Here is a 26,003-nt window from a genome sequence, read left to right on the forward strand (position 1 = left end):
CACCAAGTTGGGTGGGAGTGTTGATTGGCTCGAGGGTAGGGAGTCCCTGGAGGGACCCCATGAGGGTGCCCTGGAGGTGTTTAAGAGTCGGGTTGACATATGGTGTAGTTGAGAACTGTCAGTGTTAAGTTAATGGTTGCAGTAGATGATCTTCAAGGCCTTTTCCAACCTAGATGATTCTGTGATTCTGTGATTCTGTCACTGGACACCAGGGCCCTCTCCACTTCCCCTCCTCAGGAAGCTGTAGATAGCAAAAAGTTTTTCCCCCAGCCTCCTCTTCTCCAAACTAGACAAACCCAGTCTTTAGCCCCTCCTCAGAGGACATGCCTTAGAGCCCTTCCACCAGCTTTGTTGCCCTCCTCTGGACACATTCAAGTACCTTAACATCCTTTTTTAAACTGTGGGGCCCAGAACTGTACACAATACTCAAGGTAAGGACACACCAATGCTACATACAGTGCGATAATCTCCTCTTTTGAATGGCTGGTTATGCTGTGTTTGATGCACCCCAGGATGTGGTTTGTCACTCTTGGCTGTCAGTGCACACTGCTGACTTGTATTGAGTCTGCTGCCAACCAGCACTACCAGATCCCTTTCTGCAGGGCCGGTGTCCAGCCACTCCTCACCCAATTTTTACTTGTGTGTGACATTACTCCGTCCCATGTGCAGAATCCAGCATTTGTTCTTGTTAAATTTCATTACATTGATGATTACCCAATGCTCCAATCTATCTAGATCCCTCTGCAAGACCTCTTGTCCCTCAGGAGAGTCAACAGTACCTCCCAGTTCAGTATCACCAGCAAACTTGCTAATGGTGCATTCAACTCGTGCCTCCAGATCATTGGTAAAAATATTGAACAGGACTGACACTAGAACTGAGTCTTGAGGAGTACTGCTGGTCACTGGTTGCCAGCTTATGTAGCCCCATTCACTGCAACCCTTTAAGCCCTGCTGTTCAGCCAGTTCTTCACCCAGCACACCATGTATCTGCTCATCTCACAGCTGGACAACTTGTCCAGAAGAATGCTGTGAGAGACGGTGTCAAAAGTCTTACTAAAATCCAGAAAAACTACATTCACTGCTTTCCCTTCATCCCCTAAGTGGGTGACATAATTGTAGGAGGATATCAAACTAATTAAACCGGACTTTCCCTTTGCGAACCCATCTTGACTGTGTCTGACAATTTCATTGTCCTTTAAATGCCTTCCAACAGCACCCAGCATGATCTTCTCCACAATTTTTCCAGGTACAGAGGTTAGACTAACAGGTCTGTAATTTCCGGGGTCTTCCCTCGTGCCCTTCTTGTAAATTGGAATCACACTGACTAGCTTCCAGTCAGCAGGGACCTCACCAGACTCCCAAGACCTTTGGTAGATGATCGAAGGGAGTCCTGCTTAACATCTCTAGCTTCTTCAGTACTGTGGGATGAATCCCATCTGACCCCGTGGACTTCCAAACATTCAACTGATACAACTGGTCCCTTAGAATTTCAGTGTCCATAATTGGAAAGTCACTGTTTCTGCAGTTGTGGTCCTCCAACTCAGAGGACTGGGCAGCCCAAGGTCTAGTGTCCGTATTAAAGACTGAGGCATAAAAAACATTGAATGCTTTTGCTTTTTCTTCATCCCTATTTTTCAGGAATACTTATTGTTCAGTGGTTTAAAATATTTGTGTTGAAAGGTTTTGCCAGTACACAGTCAACTCAGTAACACTACAAGGAAAGACAGTTTTCATAATGTCAGCTTGAAATAATTCTGACACTTCTTTAACACATAATATCTTTTCAAAATACTGCAGAAAGTATATTTTGAAAAGTATATGTTTGAGTGTATATTTTGCTAAAAATTAGCAAGAAATGTATCATTCAATAAATTTCCAATAGCCTAGAATAATTTTTCATATTTTTAAATGAAATAGTGAGCAATTAAGCCACAAAAGATTTCCTACTTTCATTTACTTTCTTAATGAAAATGTTAAAACACAAAGAGCATTCAGTGCCACTAAAATTAAGAACTTCAAAATTTAGTTTGTTTTTCAGGAAAATAAAACTTGAACATGAAAATTGAACTGATGTAGCACTACTAAGACACCTTCTAATCTATTGCAAAATTAGGTTTCTTAAAATGTACAGACACATGCAAAAGATTCCAGAAGGTTTGTTTGACCCAGAATAAAATAGGGCTTCCCTGCACTACCCCTCTGCAAATGATTAACCCTGAAGAAAATGAAAACAAAATAAACTCTGATTTCTGCAGTAAAAATTCTTTCTCTTCTCAAACCAGAGGGAAGGGTGGCTTCTATTAAAAGCACCCCATTTTAATACAGGATTCTTGGCTTCAGCCTTATTTAACATTAACCCCTTGTGTGGCAGGGATTCAAAGCTGTCTAATGCCTACAGATGTTGTGTAACTGTCAGTTCAAATTACCAGTCTTCAATGTCTTTGCCACGGTGGTGATTCAGTTTTTTGTAGATGGCTGCAAAAAAAGTCCAGATCCTCACCAGAACATGTAAATTGTACACAAAAATAGATGTCACTTGTCCTCTTCACCCTTACACTCAAGTATGAAGATGGAGTCAGAATTTGTATTAGGAATTTTCTATACAAAGAAACCAAAGCCACGTCTCTGTGTGTTGCATGCTGTCAGCTCCACACACAAACTTTGCAGAAATGCACGCCTAGCTTGCAAAAGGATTATGAGATTCAAAGTCAAGAGAAGGAAAGTGTTGTTTCAGCTCATAACACTCAGGTGAAGACTCAGCCCCATTCTGACTCCACCAGCCCACAGCACCCTTCTTCCCCAACTGGCTTTCACAATGAGATGGTGTTGAAGCAGAAAAACGTTACGACTCCCTGTCTTCTTCTTGATTTGACTTTACTTCCCTCCACTGCCTGTGCTGGAGGATAATTCCTTTTGGCTAAGAACAGCCCGAGGCATGCTCTGAGGCATTTAAACCCTGTTCTGAAAGCTTAATGGGGTTCCCTCCAGAAACGTGAACGTGAGAGCTGCATGACCTCTCACAACCACAGTGCATCAACATTTCCTCCCAGAGTTACACAGTTACTCAGGTGAAAGTACATCTGATATTAGTGCATGGTATCAGCACCTGACCATCCACCAGTGTTTATGCAAACATTTCAGTTTTATTGTAACTCTCTACTCTAAAGTAAACAATTAAAACCACTAAAAAGCCCAGAGAGTCTGGCTTGATAAATTCATCTGCAAAGTCACACGTGAAACGGGAAATAATACCCTAGGTACTAATAACCTGCAAATTTTAACACTGCATGTCATGAGCCTCAGTAATGTTTTTACAGACAAACTGATTATGTTGTTTGGATAGGTAGACTAGAAAGTGGACGGAAAACTGCCTGGACTGCTAGGCACTAACTGCTGCCATTAGATGTACAAAGTCCAGGTGGTAGCTGGGTACTAGTGCTATTCCTCAGGGACTGACACTGAGCCCAATGCTCTTTAATGTTCTTATCAACAACCAGGGAAATAAGATGGAATATGCCCTCAACAAGTTTGCTGTGATTACAAACCAGGAGGGGATGGAGCAAGGGATGAGGAATGAGGGTGGCAGGCAGGGTTACTCCTCCGAGGGACTGTGATGTGCTGCAGAAATGCACCAGCATGAACCTCACAAAGATCAAGACAGACCTCTGGGCTGATCCAACCAGTGATGTAAGTCTGCAACAATTAAGGCTAGGAACCAACAGGTTGGGGAAAAATTGTCAGAAAAGGAGCCAGGGTCCTGGGCTGAGCATCTTCCAACAGTGTGGCCTGTGGTGATGAAAATCAACCACACACTTCCCTGGACAAGACACACAGTGACTCTGTTAAATAAACCCTCCTGCAGAAGCAACCAAGACAGTAATGGAGCTGAAGCACAACATGACCAAAAAGACATGGAAGGAACTGGGCTGGTTTAGCCTTCAGCAGAGACCTCAGCGCTGTCTACAACTCCATTACAGGAGTAGATGGCGAAGATAAGGCCACAACACTCCTTGAAAGGACACAGTGAAACCACATGGCACAAGTTGTAATGAGACAAATATTGATTTGACACTAGGAAAAGTTTTCACTGTGAGGATGGTCAAACACTGGAACAGGGTGCCAAGGAGACTGTGAAATCCTGCTCTTTACTCATTTTAAACCAGGCACTAATGCTTTTCGGGGGGGGGGGGAGGGGGGGAAGGGGGGGGGAGGGGGGAGAGTGAATGATTTCCAGATATCCCTAATGATCCTTATAATTCCATTACTCTAGCATGGGGTCCATACAAAGGCACTTTGGGAGAAAGTAATTCTAAATCCCTGATTATCTCACCAGCTCTTCAGCAGGCATGAGATTCCACCTGCTTCCAGAGGGGCTGCCCTTGCTCTTCAATGCTCCACATTCTCAGGTATTAATACATATATTGACTCTCAAACTTTCCACCAAAATGCTTGTTTTAACATAGCTTTATATTTTTTCACTTTTTTTCCTTTCTTTTATGGTCAATATTCTGGATTGCTTTTATTCACAGAAAGAAATAAGCATATTTAAAAAAAAAAACCCCTTATGAATTTGGTTGAATGTAGCTAAGAGTTTTGGTCAAAGAAAGTAAGTATGCAAACTTTGTAAGAGTGTGAGTATTTTATTTTGATTTCTATAAATGAGACGTTACACAGGACAAAAATCTGAGAAATAGAAAGTGAAAAAAACCATACCCTGAAGATGATTTGTTCCATTTTTGGATCAGATTAAGTGTTTTGCTCAGCTATAAAACTGAGGGCATTCCACATCGACTGATGTCGAAAATTCTGCAAAAGAGTCAATTTTCCAACTCGGGTACCAGACGATGGCACCTGCCCATTTGTGCAGATCCTACGGCACTGCCTCTCCCGCTCCCCATGCGCACTGGGAGCCTGACGCAGATCTTGGCAACATGTACTGCCCGGCACCGACCGCTGAATCAGGGCTCAACTCGCCGCTGCCGCTGTGGGGCCCAGCTCCGGCGGGGGGTGACGCGGCTCGGCCCCCCGCCGCCGCCCGCCCTCTCGGAAGGGAAAAGAGGCACGGCGAGGCCGTGGGCCGTGGACCACGGGCCTCAGCTCCTCTGTGCGCCTGCGGAGGCTATGCCTCCCGCCGCCCCAGGCGCAGCCACCCCTTGCCGGGCGAAGCGCGGTATCCCTGCCCGCAGGGCTCACGGCGCCGCCTGCCATCGCACCGCCACTCCCGTTGCACCGCCCGCCCGCCTCTTATCTGGCACCGCGGCCGCCATGGCGCAGGGGGAGCCGTGGGTCCCGGCCCCGGGAGCGAGGGGTGTGCAGCGTCCACGCAAGACGGCCGCTGGAGCCCTCTGCGAGGACTGCGGGCGCTGCGTCTGAGCCCTCTGCTCGGCCCTGGGCCCTCACCACGGACACCGCGCCCGCCACAAGCAGGTGAGCGCCACAGACGGGCACCGGGCGATGTCCTCGGGGCATGCCCGGCCTGGCCTGTGCCTCCCGCGGCGCCGGGCGTGCACGGAGCAGCTGAACCTTGCGGCGGGTTTGCCGCAGCGGGAATTTTCTCTGAAAGACCAGGTCTAGCGGGTCGGCAGAACGGGGCTGGGGTGTAACCAGGAGCTGGGGGGGCCACGGGGCACTGAGCTGGAGCAAAGATCTTCCTGATTTGATTATGTGTCTTGACGGTTTTTTCCTGGTTTCTAGGCTTGTGCAGCTGGGTTTTCTTTTGCCAGGGTGAGACGGTGGCAGCTCTGAGTATTAGTGCAGTGGGCAGCAGTAGGCTGAGTATCTTCAGCCTTCAGCCTTGCATTGCTTGCCTTATAAACAGCTTGTGGAGCTCAGGTTTTGTTGTCACATCAGTTTTGTAGGCTGTACTGGCTAGCAGAACAAAGTTTCTGTACTTTGTCAAGTTCCTTGTAAGTCCAGTATGGACAGGGGTCTGTGTCCTGTCACTGCACAAGGACATGATTCGTCCATGAGAGTTATCCAGTCACACCTCAAGCACACGAATAGAAGGAGTATAAATCAGGGGACAATGGGGAGGTGACATTGAGTGTCAGGTCACATGAAGCAGCATTTTCTTCTCAGACCTAAGGTGGGGGACCAGAGGAGCTTGGTTGCCCCGGGGGACTTGTTTTCATTGCCAGGTTGGAAGTACCTTTGGCAGAAACCATGCCACAGGGGAAGGGGAAAGGCCATTGCTATTTGTCCCCTTCCCCCATTGCTGTAGCTTGCTAGACCACACTGAGTCCCCATGTAGAGAGCCTGTTCTCTGACAACTCCTTGGGGATGGGAAACAGGGGTTGTTGCAGGTTAACCCTGGTAGACAGCTAAGCACCACACAGCTGCATGTTCACTCCCCCTTCCTTGCCCAGTGGGACAGGGAAAGAGGAAAGGAAGACTAAATCCAAGAAAACTCGTGAATTGAGATAAAAATAGCTTAATAAGTGAAGAAGTGGAAGAAGAGAGAAGGAGAACAAAACAAGCGATGCAAAGGCAGTCACTCACCACATCCCAGAGGTAGACCATAGCCAGTTTCCGAGCAAAAGATGGCTGACCCACCTAAACCCCCCTCCTCTGTTTTGTTGCTGGGCATGATGTTATGTGGCATGGAATATCTCTTTGTTTAGTTTGGGTCGTCTGCCTGCTTGTGTTCCCTTCCAATCTCTTGTCCACTCACAGTATAATCATATCTAAAACACAGCAGCATATGACCTGCTATGAGGAAAATTAACTCCATCCCAGCCACAGCCAGCACAGGGGTTCTTCCCTAAGCTTTTTTTATTCATCCCAGTTTAGCTGTCTATCGAGCAGCCCCAGGAGGCTTTGCAAACTTGCCCAATGCTTCCTGCTTGTGCTGTGTTTTACTCCAGAGAGCTTACCAGGAGGCTTGCTGAGGCCTGCATGCTGTGGGGCTAGGCTTGGGAGGCTTAAAAAATAGTAACACAGGGGTTTGATGTTCAGGAGCTTATTTTTCCTCCACAGTTTTAGAGAGCTCCTTCCCACTCCTCCGGTATTTTGGAGCAGTGTTGCTAGGAATTTTCCTAGTTCCCACAGATTGTGAGCAGATGCACAGATCATGCTAAATTCCTTTGGCATTTTATTGCACTTCATGTTAGAGGGCAGTACAAAGTCAGAGGGCAGAACACTAGGCTGCAAGCAAACAGCAGCAAAGGGGAAAGACCACTGAAGACGTCAGAACAACTCAGAGCACTGTTCCTGCCTGCTGATCTCTTTCATTGGAAGTATCCCTGTTGCAGCTGGGAACTCACTACAGTGTTTGCATTCCCTTCATGACACCAGGGCAATGTGTGGATGCAGGTATTATACTGTGGCAGCCTGATTTTAGCCAGGGTAAAGTGCACAAAGCAACAAATTGTGCCAGTTCCCTGGGGGTCTCTTGGACACAGGGGAGCAGGTGCTGGAGATAGTTATTTGTCTCGGTGCCAAAATAGGAAGTGAACAGGGTAGAAACTTGGGTCCCCACGTGACATTGTTCCTAGGAAGTCTCTGCTGACATCAACTAGCTTAGGGCTTCAGAGATTTCAGGCACAAACTGTCAAAAGTCATTGTAGCCTAAGAGATGATATTTTGACTAGTGATTTTGCTTGCTGGGAGCAGTTACTCTGTGCAGTTCTTGTGATGTGCCATCAGCCAGGCACATGTGAAAATCTTTCTTGGTACTTTTAGCTAAGAAGAGATGAGAACTATTGTGCAAGGTCCATCAGCTGGTTTATCCCTGGATCTAAAGTTGTATAAAATCATCTGGAAGGCTGATTAAAATCATCTGGAAGCCTGTGCTTCTGAATGCAGGACATAGGATCATCTTGATATTTGTCTTGTGAGCCTGACTGGAGCTAGGAGTCTCATCTCTCAGAAATCCATGCTTTTACAGTGTTTTCACTTGAGTGAGTTGGGGCATCCAGGCAATCCCTAAAGGAATGTTTCTGGAGTTGGTTCCTCAGAGTGTATGATATGTGTTGCCTGCCAGTGTTGCAAACACAGTGTCTCCACTGCTGGGAAGCAGCTCTTTTGTTTACACCTGTAAAGAAAGTAATGCTTAACCAGAAATACTTGGGGCTGGCATAAGTATTTGCATATGATCACTGTTGTGAGGGAGTGAATGCATGAGGTGACGTGTTTTACTAGCAGAGAAGGAAGACTGGGTTTTGCTTTGTGGTCTTTGTCAGTCTTTGAGGAAGGGAATGAAGTCTAGGCTGCAAATTAAATTGAGGAAGGCTGATCACTAGTAGAACTCCTGAATCTTCAAGTGGTGCAAAACCCTTCTGGACCTTCAGGGAAAAGACTGGAAAATTGTGGCTGTAGTGGATGGCATAACATGAGTGTCTTGCTCCATGCAAGAACATTTATCTGCTTGCATGGATGCGCCTGTGCCAAGGGACTTCCAGATGTGGAGTCTCCAGCTTTTGCTGGGAGCCCATCCCATTTTCTTCTGACTCTGTCATAATCAAATGAAAAATATGTCAGAAATGCAAACTGTTGCCCATGAAGCAGTACTTACGCTCAGTTTGTCAACCCTGAAGCATTTCAATGTCATGCTGACCTGGGGATGTTGCAGTGAGCTGGTACATGTGCATGCAGATGCTTTTGACTGGGCTCCAGCTGCAGAACAGGATACTGATAACAGCTACAACTCTGGAGCTAGCTTATCTGGTATTTATTGAAAGACTCTCTTATAACATTAGTGCACTGAGAGCATGGGGCAGCATTGCCTAGATCTTTCATGGTACTAATGACAAAAATGGATCACCAAGTGCACCAAGACTGTTCAACCTGCTGGACAGAGGACAGCCAATTTCAGAGGGCTGCGGATGAGAAACTGTGGGGCTAGACACAGCAGAACATTAACTGTGCTCTTCTGCTCAGTGCATCTCAGGGCACACCACAAGTATCACAGATACCGTGATTACCAGCCAAGCTGTTAAAATTTGTTCTTGCAGGCATTCAGACTACAGCATCACTGACTGTAGTAATACTGGGGTATTTCTGATAAGTCTTTTGTACACTGGGAAGCATCCTGAACATTCACTGGATTTTGACTCTAGACGGAGCCTCCCACTGATCCTCTTAATAAAAGTACTTGGCTAGCTGTCCTTCCGCTGCTAAATGCATGAGTATGTAGTCTTGAAATGCATAGTGCCATAGATTTAAAGATGAAAACGTTTTTTTCACCATAGGTTTCCCTGTTTCTTGTGAAGGTGGTACTAATTAGCACAGCTCTCCGAATCTTACCAGTATAACCACCATGAGCGGGTGAAATGTTGAAATCCTTATGTTTCATCACTACTGGCCTTAATAAGCCTCATAAACTGGGTGTTTCCATGACGTGCTCCCCTATATGGAAAGCAAGCTGGATACTGATTTCTGGTTTTTACAGATGCTGTTACAAAACAGTGTTTTGTTTTATTTTATTTTTTTGCTGTATAGGAACTCATGGTGTTGTGTTTGAAGGATCTAGAAGAGAGAGAAGAACAAGAAGCTGGTAACAGAAGGAGTGTAGAGCAGGCATCTGAAGGTAAAGTATGGTTTGCTTCTCCACTGGATGGTCATTTTCCAAGGAGAGACATTTTGCTTTTTCTGTAGCTATTCAAAGATCCGGGCAGCTATTGCTTCTCAGGAAAAGAGTGTATTCCCCATACCCATCACAACACATTACTATCAAAGGGAGAGAAGAGAAAAAGAGTCTCCAAAGGTCTGCCCCCCAGTCCCTGATCAGCTGAACATCTCTGGAAGAATAATGTTGAAATTTTTGTACAGAGGAATAGTAAATAGCCCTAGTCACATATGTTATTCTGGCTTCACTGGTGTATGTTGCATTGCACTGAACTGCATTATTGAATAGTCTGACTTCAGAGTTAAGTAAACACAAGAACAGCTCTGTTGATTCTGTTTTAAGAATGGGAATGTATGCTAAGCTCCACCTCATTTATAGAGCATGAAATGGCTGTTGCTCTAAGGAGCATCTCTAAGCATCTCTGTTACAGGAACGTGAGTAAGAGCTGAAAGGAACTCTGTAAGAGGTTTGGGACATTGTGGTTTGATGTCACTTTGTTTTGGAGGCTTTCTTTTCCTAGCAGCTCCGTGCCCCTAACTTGCTTTAAAAGGGGGCAAAGTGTTGCTATCAAAGGACCAGGTCTGCTGCTTCTAGCAGTTAGTACCTGACTCTCTTACATTCCAGCTGAAAACAGCATTTTCTACATAAATAAGCATTTTGGAATCTGCCCTCAAGCTTTTCCAGGCAAGTCCTGGCTGCATTCCCTTAAGGGGTAAACACCAGTTTCCCAAGAGATGCAGCTAATCAGTAAAATTCAACCAAAATGTAACTTTGAAAATCTGGGAGAGAAATGCCTGAAATGTTTATGGTCTGTTGAGTATTGGAGGGACACTCTTTTGCTTCATCTATAGGCACATGCCATTATGAGCAGAAGGCAGATGTCAGACAAAGTGACAGAGCTCCAGTGACTACTTCAGAAAGAGGAGAATCTGGCAAAAAAACTTCATTGATGAAAAGACTCAGCAAGCCCTGGAACACATGATCAGCAGTTGGAGTCTTGTCGAGAAAAGCTTGCAGCCCTGGAGAACTTCTCACATTGAATCAGACAAATACAACAGCACAGTGATCCTATTCAGTTGCTGAAGGTTGTATTGTATGGTCTCTTTCTACCTCTTATCCTCATAGTCCTTGGTAAACTGCTCTAGTGATCTTCTCTGCAGATCCTTCTGTATGTAAGCAGCGTCTTTCTCGCGGCTTTTTAATCTTCTTTTTGTTGGTATTTTGGTGAACCAGTTTGGTTCCTGATCTTTGAGCTCTTAGGTGTTCCTGCTATGACATTGATTTCAAGTCTGCATGAAATTCATGTTAATTTTAAGCATATATGAAACAGAGTTATACTTGTCTCTTAATCTTGAAGACGAACACTGTATCAGGCCTTTCCTTGTGCAGTGTAATATGGAGGTCTGAGGAAAGGCAGCTCCCTTGGGAACCTTAGGAGGAAGGCTAAATAAATTGTTTCATTTCTTCAATCACAAGAGATCCTAATCACCCTCAGCAATAGCCGTCGTTTTACTGAAGGGGTCAGTGTTTTTCTTTTTGCCTACAGATAAAGGTCAGCCTCTGTTAATGATCTTCGCCTTCCTTGGGAAGGGTGTGTTGCCATGTGCTCATGCCCTGACACAAGCCAAAGGATGCTTTTCATCACAGGATGGCCTGTAGTGCATTTTACATCCTTGCAACTTAGCAGACTTGAGAGTTTGCATTGTGAGTGATATGGCCCTGGCATTTGTGTGTGCTACCAACATACCTCCAGATGGAAAGCTGTTCTTCATGGTTTTGGCGAGGTTTATTGTGCAGGAGGTTGGATTTTATTCTTTAAATTGCTTTTTAAGCTTAGTGGTTTAATTTTCCCATTGTTGGGATTTACCACAAAGGGTCCTAGCCAGGTTAAACTCATTCCCATCTTGGAGTGTCCTGGAGGACCCTGTTTTAAGCATGACTGCTGGGTTTTCCATCTCTGGAGTAGCCCCTGGCTCTACTGGCAGGAGGAGCTAATGGACAGGCTAATGAGCTAATAGGCAGGCTGAGCACTGCAAAGCTTGCCTGTTATGGCCCATATGTTTACTTAGTGATGGAGCTGTCCTTGCTCAGTGGTGTGTGGAGCTGGGAGTGAAGAGTCCATTCATGTCACTGTCTCTACTAATTCAAGAATTTGGCTTTCTGTCCTCAGAAATATACGGAAATCAAGAACAAGATGCAGGAGCCCAGGTACCTGTTAGAACAGTGGCATCCAATACCTCTCTCGTTTGAGCACATGCTTAACTATTTGTGACAGTTCTTCAGTCCATTCTACAGAAACCACTAGAAGCCAGGCTTAAAGAAGGTACCTGGGAGAGTGCTGTGAATTTTGCTTTCTCCTGCTTTCCTTTTAAATGAAGTGTGGTCTGTAAGTAAGATAGCAGGACTTTTTACCAAATCACCTGGAGAAAACAGCAGCTTTTCAGACATGGGTACCGTTCTCTGACAACATTGGTGTAATGTTGCTATAGCAGTGGTGATTTAGAGGTTTCTTTTTCAACTCTGAAGATGGCCTTTTGTGCCTTAAAGTTTGTCTGCTGCTTTTTTCCAGCTCTATCAGTTATTTCAATACAGCTTACTTCTTCCTGCAGAGCTTATCTTGCTTATATCCCTAGACCATCACACCTACACAACATAGCTGTTCTTGCCTTTCAGTCACTGTTGGGTGTAAGTGCTTTTGCAGGACATCTGGCAGGCATGGAACATCGGGTGCCTGTAAAATTTGAAAGCTTTTTCTAGTTGATGTACCTGGTGATCTTTCTGTCTCAAGCAGTCTGAAAAATGCTCAGGGTTTTGGCACTTTGAAGGTGGGTTAACATGTTCTGCTTAGAGCTCCTTTTGTCTTTGAGCTGGTATTTCATCCTTAAGTGCCCTTTGGCACGATTAAGGCAAGGATTTTCCTAACGGGACGCAGAGCCTCAAAGCCAGGGAAACCCTGCTGCTTATTGAGGTGCAGGTGAGCAGGGCAACACCAGCCATCACATTTCACCCAGCTACCTTTTAATAATCCCTTTTCTGAGAGCTGCCACCAAGAACAGTGTAGCAGGGTGCTGGGGAAAATGTTCAGACCAGATCTGAAAGGCCACTGCAGGATGTGTGGAGAATTGCTAGACAGTACCATGCAGGTGCTCTGTAGCTTAGCATCTGCAGTTGTCTTCAGCTGCCTGACTGTTCTCATCTGATAGAGGAGTGCTTTTTGATGTATGGGAGGTGCTTACTTGGGGTTGTGCTTGATTATGTAGTTTCGTGGCAACACTGGAATCCAGCATCTCTGTGCTATGCAAAGAGCATAAGGTCGACAGCATACAGAGTGAGCAGCCCTTCCCCAGCAAAAGTAACACAGTTTGTCCCATGAAGTTGGAAAACTGAGTGTTACAGTATGTCCTTCCACAGGACATTGGTAGAATTTATGCCAAAGAGGCAAAACCCAGATACCTTGTCCAGCAAAATTGCCTATGGTGTTTTATTTTTAAAATCTTCTTGACAGTACAACCATGTTCTTCCACTGGCAGACTCCCTAAACTGTCCCTTTTCATCTCTGACCAGATGTTTTCAGTAGCCTTAATGCCACTGCAAAGAAGGAGCCTGGAAGAGTGTTGAAAACCATATCTCCTGTTGATCGGTTGCTTTTCTTAAAACATAAGTATGGTTGAACAAAAGTTAGAAGCACTCTGAACACTTACGGCTCATCACTGAAACAGTCAATGACTATCTTAAAATGGTATCTTACCTTTAAGATACCCTTTGTTTTTGATGTTTACAGTGTCTGCAAAGAACAAGTGCTTGGCGTTGCCTGAAAGTCATTGCCCTTTTCTGTACCTCAGGTTGGGAAAGAAATTTTACTTCCTGTCTCTGAAATCTCAATCCTTTGTTTTTATTCAGGACTGCCAGTGTGTGAATCAGCTAGTGGCTAATTTAGTTTCTGAAGACTTTTCTATTCTCCAGATCACTGTGGTCTGTCTTTAATTATATGTCCATCATGTAATGTGTTAAGGGTCAATCTCCAGGTGATCCTTTCCTTCTGGTGTTGGTAGGAAAGATGTACAGTGAATTGTTCTGTCTCTTTGATGGGAAGCTAATGGACATTTCAGTGGCCTGCAGCAGATGAGGGCTGCAGCTGGTTTTAATCTCAAAGCTGTAATGTTCCCTATTACTGTGGTACCTGGTGGCAAAGGCCTGTTGTAAGAGAACATCTGTTTTCCAGCCTGGATCCAGCCCAGTGGAGGCCATAACTGTGGCTAAGTGAACACCTTGACTTCTGGCTGTTATTCAGTAGGGAGGGCAAGGGACAGTACTGTGCTGGTAGAGTGGGTTACATACTGTCCCTGCTCCTATAGGTTGTGTTCTAAGAGGGGTATTCTTCAGTGTTGTTACCTTCTCTTGTTTCTGTGCTGTCTTGAATGAGCTTCTAAGTCCAAACACTGCAACTTTTTCATTCCGATCGGGTTATCTCAACTGGAGATGAGCAAACAGGTGTTGCACTTGTAAATGCAGCAGGTGTTAAATCAGGAATGCAACAAGTAAAGTCTGTCTTCTTGGCTGTGATATCATGGGTCTTTTCCCCCTTGTGTCATTCCTAAGCTGCAGGATCCAGACTGAGTCATCACTTTGTAACCAGAACCTGTTAAGGTGCTACTAAGCAAGCACTTCAGTTTTTGGCTGGCAATGAACTAGGCTACTGAGTTTCATGAATGCTGCTCTGTATCTGCTTCAGGCTGCCTTTCATGGAGAAAGCTTCTATATTTGCTTCAATGTGAGCAGTCACTTTAAGGGCTGAAAAGACAAATTCTTAACTCTGTTAAAGCTAGATATGACATACCACCTAATTAAGAAAGATGTGCTCATAGGCTAGTGAAATTAAAAAATCTTGTCATAAATATTTGGACTTAAAGTCACTTAAAATTTTCATTACTTAGGAAAATTGGAAGAATTGCAGTCCTACAATAATCCAAAGAACTCTAGCTGTTTTGCATTATTTTTCTAGTCAAATTCACAGTTATGCTTCCAAACATTAGCACCTGGATGCAGTTCGTTCCTTGGGTTTTTGTCCTTTTTTTTTTAAACCAATGGAGGTATTTCCATTTGCTTGAGATTTAGTAGTTACACATTTTATGAAAGTCTAGGTTTTCAGGTAAATGTGACTGACATCCATCACTACTTATTGGCACAGCTTTTCAAGTGCTTACTGGAAAAAGCAGACACTGAAGCTAGGCCTTTTAAATCCTTCCTACTTTAAGTGTCTTTTGGTCTCGGTGTCACTTGTGTTCTGTACAAACCTATCATCCCCATTGTTTACCTGCTGGAAGTGACTTGGAACAAAGACAGTCATGAATGACAGTCATTCAGAAGATAGAATCCTGTGGCATGCTGTTTTAACTGCATGAATAATTCCTGTTTCCTGTCTTCTGTCACCAACTACGTGCACAGACGTGACTGAGGACCTATTCAGACCACATGAACACCAATATTAGCTTTTCTGGCTGAAGTGTAGTGGAGATCACAACAATAAGTTGTTGCGTGTGTGAAATGTACTCCTGTAGTGGTAGTTTTGGAAGTTTTAACATTGATTACAGACTTAATACCAAGCTATTTGCTTCTCCATTTTGTTGCAGTATATAGGTGCAGATTGCAGGGGGCAGAATATCAGCAGTGGGCTCTCTAGCACCATGACATGCATTTCACACATGAGCAACTCTGTCCGCATGTCTTTGACTCAAATGAAGCAACTGCTTCATTTCTGGTACCAGGTGTGCGCAGTGATCTTACCCAGATGAAGATGATCTGTTAGTTAGGCTCTGTGTATAAAACAACTGATAATGTTGCATCACTTGTTCCTGTATTTTAAACATAGCTGATGTTAGGGGCCACAGCAAGGCAAGGAGGAGGTGTGGGGTCCAGCTGTATCTTATAGTCATAACACATGCGTACTACCTCCTTTTCTGAAACTTTACAGACAAGTATAGAGCATAAGTCTTTGTTGCAATTAACTGTGCAGTGAATGGGCCCTCACTTAATGCAAGATGTCTTGCAAAAAGAGGATGTGGTGCTCTTTTACAGTGAATTATGGGAAAACTTAGAATCACAGAATGGTTTGGGTTGGAAGGAACCTTGAAGATCACCTAATTACAACTCGCCGGTCATGGACAGGGACACTTTCCACTAGACAGATTGCTCAAAACCCCATCCAACCTGACCTGGAATACTTCCAGGGAGGGGACAGGTTGGATGACCTTATGTTGCCTTCCCTGCTCATGGCAGAAAATGGTGGGAAAGTAACAGAGGACCAAGAGAAAGTGGAGTGGTTTATGCATTGCTCTGACAGCAGAGGGGAGGACTCCAGCCTGAATGAAAACAGCTTCTGGGCTTTAGACAATGGAGTGTGCCAGCTAGCCCAAGTTAGACACATGTAATTTATGGGAGAGGAGTCTATGTGAGAACACAGGAGAGGAAATAGCAACAAAGTCAAATGAGTGACAAATTAATTCAGTTGCAAAGACAGATTTCTCTCATACAGTAATCTGATGTATAATTACCTTTCATTTCTAAATTCAACAATGAAGAGCAATGAAAATACTGAAGTTCTTGTTTCAATGGGTCTGTTGCCCCCCATTTTGTGTTTATTTAGTACTATGCTGCCTGTAAAGCACAGTGAAAGACTGCACTCTGTGAGATCACATGTCTAAACACGTAGTTCTGATATACTACACTGCACAGAAATCAAAGCAATCTGGATTTCAAAATATTATAAACACTTGTTTCCCTAACTTTCATTTAAAAAGCAATTTACTCACTCTGAAAAGCAGCTTCAGGATATTAAATGTATTTGTCATCTGGCATTTAAAACATTAAGTTTCAAAGTTTATCTAAGCTAAGATTAAAATCATGTATTAGGAAAAATTCCTTCACTGAAGGGGTTATGAAGCATTGGAACAGGCTGCTCAGGGAAGTGGTTGAGTCACTGTCCCTGGTGGTATTTAAAAGATGTGTAGAAGTGGCACTTAGGGACAAGGTTTAGTGGACTTGGCAGTGTTAGGTTGTTGCATTTAAGGTGATGAACTTGACTCCCTGACTACAGTCACACCCACACACTTGAATGTCTAATTAAGGTCTTCAGGACAAGGGATGTTGATTGGGTTCTTCCCCTCTAAAGGGATACAGTTAGTTAGTTGAATCGTTCTTATGCTAACAGTTTTCATTATAGTTGATTTTATATACTGTCCTGGTTTAACCAGGATAGGGTTAAGTTTCCCCAGCAGTGGAGGGGGAGCTCTAGCCGGGTTATTCAGATACCATGGGGATGTCACATCCTGGCAGGTCACATTTTTCCTGGCGCGGGAGCGCGGTGCACTCGTGGTCTTGTACATCGTGCTTCAAACTGCTGTATTTGGTAGCTATTTTGCTCTGTTCATTGCTATCACTATTACTGTTATTGTTGTTGTTGTTGTTTGTTGTGTTGCTATTGCATTGTTGTATTAAACCTTTCCTTATTTCAGTCTTGGGGCTTTGTATTTCACTCCCTTTGTGGGGGAGGGGCAGCGGCCGCGTGGTCTCAGACCCCGGCAGGGGCTAAACCACCACATATACCTAGGAGAATTATAAGCACAATGAACATTAACACATATTGTATCAAATTTTGGATCCAACCGGTACTACCAAGTCCAAACGAAGTGAACAATTTCGAAAGCCAGCGTGACTCTTGTAGCTCGCAGGTGTCTTCTGCTACTTTCTGTATCTTCTTTAGCTGGATGTTGAGGTCCTGTGTAACATTAGAGATGTAAACACAGCAGTCAGTACTGGAGAGGTTTAAATAGCCACAGAGTCCATTTTGATGTATTAGCATTAAGTCTAGTGCCATGCGGTTCTGCAGAGCTAATGTTGAGGTGGCTTGTAATTGATTGTTGAGCAGATGCAGACTAGCGTCAGTAGGATTAGCTAATTTCTCTACTTGATAAGCTAATCTGTTTAACCATGTTCACATTTGCATAGTGGCATATCCAAATGTCCAAAAACCTTCCAGTCCCCAGTCCAGGTGAGTGGCTGCTCCTGGGTCTTGCCATCCCTCTACATTTCCATCCTGTGTTATTCTTGCCCACTTCGTGCGAGTCACCCAGTGGGGATGGACAGGAGTCCTTTTCCATGTAAGACACAAAGTCGGGATTCCTAAGGTGCATTGGAGTTCAGGCAACCCAGCCCATAAAGAGGTGTACATACTGCCATCATTGCAGGCCCAGATCAAACCAGCTGGAGCGTCACCAGCGGCAACTTGGCAATCACTACGAGGTGCAAAATCTGCACTGACCACTTTGTCACCACTTGCATATGTTACCATCATCCAGATCCGCAGATGCTGGGGAGCCCTGGTTACAGCGAGGATTTGGAGAGCCTTTCCCAGCAAGTGGGAAGTCCTATGCGATACGTCTATCCATAGGTGAGGCATCCAAAGTCGCTGCAAGCAGGTCCAGCCTTATATACCAAAAATCATCAAGCCAGAATAACTGGCACCTTTGTTTTGAGCAGAAAATATCTGGTTTCATTCTCCTGTTGGATTCCACCCAAAGCTTGGCCAGGGCTTGGGGTAGGGGGAAACTAAGGGAGTTTCTAACAAGGCTGAATACTTGGGTTCTCAGCCTTGAACAAGGTTGAGATCACATGTCTAAACACATAGTTCTGATATACTACACTGCACAGAAATCAAAGCAATCTGGATTTCAAAATATTATAAACACCTCAGCCTTGAACAAGGCTGAGAAAGGAAAGTTGGATACATTTTCTCAGCATTTCATCCTCACTACTGATTATATTCTGTCTAAGCTGCATCTTTCACTAGTGAGCTTACATACTTCGTTAATGTCAGCAGCTTTGGCTTGGGGCCTGTTGTTCAGGCTTCAATACTTCAACACTTTAGCAGTTTTACATCAGCATAGGTGGTTTGTTATAACCTAGTACAATACCTACTAGCACAATGGTTATCAGTTATAAAATATACGGGTCAACTCTGGCTTGGGCTTTCCTGCAGAGGCCATAAATCTAAAGCCTTTTGAATGGTTTCTTTAGCTAACTCAAAAGCAGCTTGCTGTTCATTTCCCCATTCAAATTCATATTTTTTCCTTGTCACCTTATACAAAGGGGTTAAAATTTGTCCCAAATATGTTGTCTCGAATATGTTGTCTCCAGAAACCAAATAGCCCAATAAATCTTTGAGCTTCTTGTTTCATGTGATCTACCACTAATTCAAGAACTTATTGTACCTTCTCATCATCATTTCCTTGAATCAAAATATCATCTATATAGTGACTTAATTGTGTGTGAGGAGGCAGCAGTATTTCATCTAAGTGTTCAGCTATAATTTTATGACAGATAGTGGGACTATGCAACCATCCTTGTGGTAATCTAGTGGAGGTGTATTGCCGGCCCTGCCACGTAAAAGCAAATTGGTCCTAATGCTCTTCTGCAATCAGGATAGTAAAGAATGCATTAGCTAAATCTGTTGCAATGCACCCAGTTCCTGGATGTTTCTGAACTTTTTCTATTAAAGTGACAGTGTCTGGCATGGCTGCTGCAAGCAGTGCAGTATGTTTGTTTAGTTCTCTAAAATCCACCGTTATTCTCTAGGATCCATCACTTTTCCTGGCAGGCCATATCAGATTGTTCCAAGCCAAGGGTGGTTGGCTTTAAACTCCTACACCTAATACATTTCTAATTGTTGTAACTAACTTAGTTGCAGCTGGAATCTGCATGGGAGGCATTTTTACTTTGCCGACTGTAACAGGTCCAGCACTAATACAGGGTTTAACTCCAGACTGATACTGACCATCAGAAAGATTTAAGGTCAGTCTTTTTAGAATGTCTATACCTATTATATATTCAGTAACAGGGACAATCATGACTGAATCTAATCATTTTGGGAGGTTTCTTATTTTCATTTCTATTTGTGCTTGTACAGCTTTAATTTATTTTCCTCCTAAACCTGTAATAATTACAGGTTGTCCTTTAAATTTCTTGGGATTCCCATATATTAAGGAGGCTCCACTCCAGTGTCAATTAGGGCATTTATGGTTTGCGGGGACCGGTTGTTCCAAAAAAAAAATTTTAGGCTCTACATGAGGTCATCAGGCCTTCTGCACCCACTGCCCTGGAGCTTGGTCATTAATTCCTTTGTACTGATCATATTATTGACTCACTTCCCTTGCCTTGTGCAAAGGGTACAAGTTAGAAAACAGTGCCCAATCCTCTTTCACCCCCCCGGAACCAGTGATCCACTCACGGGGGTCTGCGAGTGCATGGAGGGTCCCATTGAGGTTTGAGAAGGGGTGCCATAGGCTGAGTTGTCCCTGGATTCTTAGTTTTAGAACTCTGCACTCTCTTGCTATGTTTATTTAGCCCTCTCTGTGTATATATTCACCACAGCTCGTTAGTTGGAACACCATAAATTTTTCATGAGACATGCTGTCTTTTAACAGAGCCGTAAACATTTCTTTATGAGAAATCCTGTTTTCACTGCTTTTAGGGCTGTCTCGAGTATTTCGATTCCCAGCATTCCCTCAGGGACCCCACTCTCCAAGGTCACCCAGCTGCTGTATTTTTTCTATTACATCACAAAGGGGATTTCCTATCTCAGTAATCAAAAGAGTCATGATAACAGTTTTATATGCTGGTGTGAAGGGAAGTTGCTACAAGTGTACTTGAAATTGCTAATGTACAGGGACCTGTAAAGTAGGACATTTAGTTTTAACATTAACCATCACTTGTGTTTTACTAGTTTTTATTTTTTCTGTATTTTACTGCAATGTATGTAATTTCATTTTTACTTTTTCCTAACTACCCTCTGTACTCATTACCCACTTGTAAGATGTTTTGAAACCTTTAACTCCTTGCCTAGTAAACATAAGACAGACCTTGGACAGTCTGAAAAACTCCCTGAGTACATCCCTAATAGCAGGAACTTAAAAACAAGTGTCTAAGAAGACGCCAGTGTCAAGATAAGTGACTGGAAGCTGGTCTAGACTAACCTCTTTGGAACAAACAGGAGCTGAAGGACGGATGAGGTAACTCTATGACCATACATGGACACTAGAAACCTAAAGTTCACTAACGGACGGTGTGCGAAAGGCTATATGGACCCCTAAGGAGGGGAGAAGACCCTCACTCTATTTTTACTATGCATGCTCAGACTATGTAAATGAATTCTGAGAACCAATTTGCATAAGACTGCCTTTTCTAAGAAATTTGATGCATATGTATGCTTTTTGTGTATATTAGTCAGAGTGTTTTGTTAGTAAGTGTGGCACTCATATTGGAGCGATCCCCAGTGCTGCCCAGCGCTGTGAATAAAGAATACCTGCTGAACAGTTATACTCAATTCTGACTGTTAAATGAACCTCTTTGTTTCAGGTGGAGCAGTTTTAATCACTCTCTTTCTCACAGTGACCGACAAAGGATGCCACATCATGAAGTCAGCATCTCCTACAAAAATAGCTGCTTTCATCCCTTCCTTTTTCATTTGCTGTATACAGTCTTGCAAAGCAAACCACTGACAGTCAGATGCCAGCCAATAATTTTCTGTAGGATATTTGGTATTACATTCCAGAGCAGCCAGTGCTAACAAATTAATACCCCGAGTATTGTTTCGAAATGCATCCTGCACAAGAGAATATGAACTTAAAATCAAAAACCTTTTAGAATCTCCTGTGTCTAGGGTTATCCCTGCAGCTCCCTGATCGTGCAAACGCACCATCCAAGAGAGCAGGGATTCCCCCGGTCTCTGCTTAAATCTTTCAATTATTTCCACCACTGATTACAATACTTTATTAAAGTCTTTCTATTAGTTACACCACCTGTGGACCTCCCTATATCCTTCCAATGTTTCAAAATACATCCCAGGGAACTTTTCTTTAAAATTCCCCCACTTCGCTTGCCTCTCTTACATTCCTCCAACCACAAACCATCTTTATCACGTACAAACTGCATTCTCTGTTTTCCCAGGAATTCCGGACCTGACACTTAGGGCAGTCAGTATCCTGCCCAAACTCAACCCACAGCTCTTGCTCACACCACATACATTCTAAAACATACAAAGGTTTACAATTGTTTTCTGGGTGTAACAGACACCACTCGGGTTCCCACATTCATTCAAAACTGCGTATTAAGATCACAACAGTTATTTATCAAGTATTTCAGACAGTTTTCACTCACATTCATATAGCTTTTTTGCTTCGTCCTTCTCCAGCCACACCCCTCATGGGATCACGGAACCGCAGATTGGGACTCCACACTTGCTTCGCAGTAGTACCGCGTCTCACACACTCTTAGATTAAACAGATCGATCTTATATTACTATACAAGGAGCTCCCTTACACCATTTACACAAACAACACAGAATTACACTTACAACCACAAGTACCACTAGGAAACACAGTAATACAGAAAGCATACAGTAAGAAAAGACAGAATAGTGCACTTAAATAGGAAAATACAGGGTAATGCATCAAATCATTACTACATGAGAGAGAGAATAGTGATTAAGAAAGATACATCACCACTTCTTTTCCTTTTCCTATTTTTACTTTTTGTCAACTCTTACACTGTATTATTTGTTTCACTACTTTATCCTCATCTTTCCAAGATTTCTGGGCCCATTCCGTCCCTGCCTGGGATGGAGCACAACTATGTTCCTGTAGCAGTTTATCCATGGCAATCTTGTCAGTGACGCCAATTTAATGTTGCATTTAAGGTGATGAATTAATTTGGTAAGAGATAAATCCTCTTGCATTCTAGCAGTCCTCAGGGATTAGAGGGGCTAGGGGCAGCTGGACTCATCTCTTAATAGGTATGCCAATTATGGCTGTAACTATAGGTCTGACCTGGATGCATGAACAGCCCGTATGTTGTAGGTCTGGTTGCGTTCTGAGAAGCAGTCAAGTTCACGAATAGTACGGTTTATTCTTATGCAACATCTACAGATTCTTTGAGATTGCCTACGATAAATGCACAAACTGCAGGTTGGCTATATAGCACTACACAAAAGAAAAACAATTGCAATCACACACACTTAGTTCCCGGGTAATCACTTGGTGTAACCAAGGGCTCAAATCTTACCAAAAGGTGTCCCTTCTGGGGGGGGCAGGCAAGGAGCACAAACCCGTCGATCTGTGCCTCCGATTTGGTGTTGGATTATCGTCCCTCTGAGTTAGACACAAACTCGGGGTAGTATTTATCTTAGTGTGCATGGGTGAGTGTGTGGGACTGTAGATAAGCCATTATCTTTTGAGTAACGACACAGTACATTCCTTGGTGCGAGGGGTACAGCTGGTTTTTGTGGGAAAAAGAGGGAAGATGAGAAACAAGGCTGGCTGGCTACTGCAAAAATCCTTGAGATAAGCGAAAGAACGGGACCACGCGGCCCACACTTCGCTTCACAGTCCTCCTTGGCGCCACGACAAACACCAATCACTGGACCTCCATCCTGTCCTGTGCTTGCTCTGGGCACCCTGTGTCAAGGAAATGTGTGTTTTACAGATATTTCACTGTTTTGCTTTTCTTGTGCTTCCAAGACTTAACATAGGTTAATGGTTGGACTTGATGATCTTAAAGGTCCAACCTAAACGATTCTTCGATTCTTAAAAAAACAGCTATGAACTGAGTGAAATATGACTCAGCCAGTTTTCATTGCAAGTATGCTGCTGTTCAGTTCTCAGCTGGATGTTTTGTTATACTTTTTTTTCAGCACAAGAAAAAATAGATGTGCTCATTATCTGGAATAGTTTTAAGATACCAGTTAAGTTTACATTTTATCACCAGTACTCTAGAAAGTACTGTAATTCATGACAATGTACGTTCCTTTAGGTACCCAACTTTGACATTGCTTTTATCAGAGATAAAATATTTGACAGAAAGAGTGAAGGGGATTGTTTAAGAATACCAGATCCTGTTTTCAAAGGGAGTATCCTGGTTATTTCTAGATCATGAAACCAGAAAACACGTTAACATAGTAAATTATTGAGATAGAGTACATTATGAAAACTTCTGTGAGACATGCAGCAATTCGATATTAAAATTGTAGGACAGTATCTACAGAGAAAAATCTCACCTTAAAAATCCTGTAGCTTTTTGACCTGTCCTGTGTGATTATGTCATTTCAAACTTGTTTAATTTGATTATAGATTTGTTTTTTCCTGGCTTTGTGATTTCCAGTCCCACAATAGCTGCTTCATGGTAAAAATATTCTAAACTGCTGCTAAGACAGTGAGTTCCAGGGTGTAGTTTCAGACTGTTTTTTTTTTCTTTTCTAAATGTCAGGTTAGGTGAACTGCTATAAATTCTCTGGGAGCTGGGAGGTTGTTCCTTTGCAGTGTACACAGTGCTGCTGCTCAGACCTGTGGTGCCTCTGTAAGAAACAGACTCCTAGTTCATTTTCAAATGAGATTTCAGTGGAATGGGATTTCACAACCCAAGAGTCCACTCCAGGACTCCTAAGGCTCTCTAAAACCCTTAGGCTGTAATCCCACCAGTCTCCAACTATTCTGCATAAAGCAGAAGTGTTTGTTCCCTACCTAGCTGTATTCACCTTCTCATCTGTGAACCATGCATATATTGACTTACATATTTGTCTTTTACTGACCTGCTTTAAAGCCTATGCAACTTTAAAGCGTCAGTGCATGTAAATAGTACAATGCTTTCTACTAAAAATGTCAGCTTTTTCCTTGCAAAACTGCAAGTTCCAAGACACTGCCAGCTGTGGGCTTCTTTGCAGGTGTTTTGTAACTTGGACTTCTTTCAAGAGTCATGATAAATGTAGCAAGTTTTTTTAATGGTTTTGACTGCAGATGCAAGATCACCAACCTGGGAATATGGCAGCCTTCACCCAAGGCTGAAATTGTCTGATGACCATCTTGTAGTAAGCTGTAATTGGAAGAGGATATTTTATCCTTGTGGTCCCCAGAGATTCAATAAATTATGGCAAGTGTTGAGCAGAGATGCATTACTCTCTGGAAGCCATTACTGGGAAGTTGACTTGCTTCATGCTGGAGCAGGATGGTGGATTGGCACAGCCTACCCTTCCATTGGCAGGAAAGGAGACTCTGAAACCTGTCGACTGGGCTGGAACAGAGCATCTTGGTGCCTTAAGAAGTTTAATTTTGAATACTGGGCATTTCACAAGGGGGAGAGAAACCCCATCCTGATAGAAGATGATCCTGACTGCACTGGCATTTTTCTGGATTATGAAGCAGGAATCCTTTCATTCTACAATGTTACTGATGATGGCTCATTTGCACACCTTCTGCTGCAAGTTCACAGAACCAGTTAACCCAGCCTTGAAGCTCTGGGAAGGGTCCATTGGAATATGCAAACTAACATAAGGAACAAAACAAAAAAAAGCCTACTATTTCATGCTTTTTCTGTGAAAGCCATTTTAGCAATGATCTACATGAACTAATCTCTTGTCATATTAAAGTTATAACTCTGATGCTTTTAGAACATAGCACTTATGTTCAAGAAAGCCAACTGTAATTTTTAATGTATATGCATTTTTCAATGCGGGTGAAGGTGATCTGGCTTTTATAAATGATGTCAATGTACCACCTAAAGTGCCATATATAATATTTTTTGTACTTTTTTTTCAACTCAGAAAATGGAATAAGTCTGGTTCAAAGAAGCATATTACAACTCAGATTTGAACCTGGGTATTGCCATCTTTTTTTTTTTTATGAACTCCCTCCCCTCATCTGCCTGGAGCAGCTGCTATTACCATATTGTGTATGGTAATAGGCTTAGTTTGGTTCAAGCTTTAAGTTCATATAGTGCATATTGTTATAGTTGACAAGGTCAGATTTGGATAATAAATGCACTATGCTCATACTTAAGTATCATCTTGGAAAAATCAAAGATAGGCACCAACTGTTGGAAAGGTCCCTTCAAGTAAAGCTGAAGTAGGAGCTTCTGTAGCCATACTTAACAGCCTTTAGCTGGTCTTACTTATGACAGACTGAACTGGGTTTCTGGGGGGTCCTGTTCTTCCCACACAGAGTGGAAGTACAATAAACAGTTGTGTACCACCCCCAATAGAAGATGAAATGCCTAGAGGAGCCACAGGTGCAGTAAAAACACTAAGTCAGGGGGGCACTTGTGCTTAATTTATTTTTGTGTCCTATTTGCAAAGGATTTTTAACTGCAGCTGGATAAAGATATGCTTGTATAAAACTAGGTGAGACAGCTTGCAAGTTTCTGTATAGGGATAATTTATTTTTTTCCCCAAAACATTAATTAATAAATCCTGAAAATTTCTGGAGTCTATGTTTACAGCAGCCTCTAGAGTCAGCCCTGCTGGAGTGAAGAACCACTGCTACTTGAAACAGGTCAGGTAATCCTACAAAATCATCACTGGTGCTGGCAAAGGTAAGATCATAGGTTGAAACACAGAAAC

General features: G+C 43.2%; 1 protein-coding gene across 1 annotated transcript; it reads left to right on the plus strand.

Annotated features, from left to right (window-relative positions):
* Nucleotides 1–4,643: 4,643 nt before the first annotated feature.
* On the plus strand, nucleotides 4,644–25,130 carry LOC141917936 (tripartite motif-containing protein 14-like). Its single transcript, XM_074811702.1, is given in 10 exon segments — nucleotides 4,644–5,427; nucleotides 9,439–9,531; nucleotides 10,417–10,500; nucleotides 10,502–10,538; nucleotides 10,541–10,650; nucleotides 11,736–11,829; nucleotides 11,832–11,888; nucleotides 13,130–13,231; nucleotides 24,406–24,838; nucleotides 24,840–25,130. Coding segments are annotated over 10 exon segments (1,743 nt in total). The 5' UTR covers nucleotides 4,644–4,794; the 3' UTR covers nucleotides 24,940–25,130.
* Nucleotides 25,131–26,003: the final 873 nt, after the last annotated feature.

Source organism: Strix aluco, chromosome Z, assembly GCF_031877795.1.
Source record: "Strix aluco isolate bStrAlu1 chromosome Z, bStrAlu1.hap1, whole genome shotgun sequence".
In the NCBI taxonomy this organism is placed as follows: domain Eukaryota; kingdom Metazoa; phylum Chordata; class Aves; order Strigiformes; family Strigidae; genus Strix; species Strix aluco.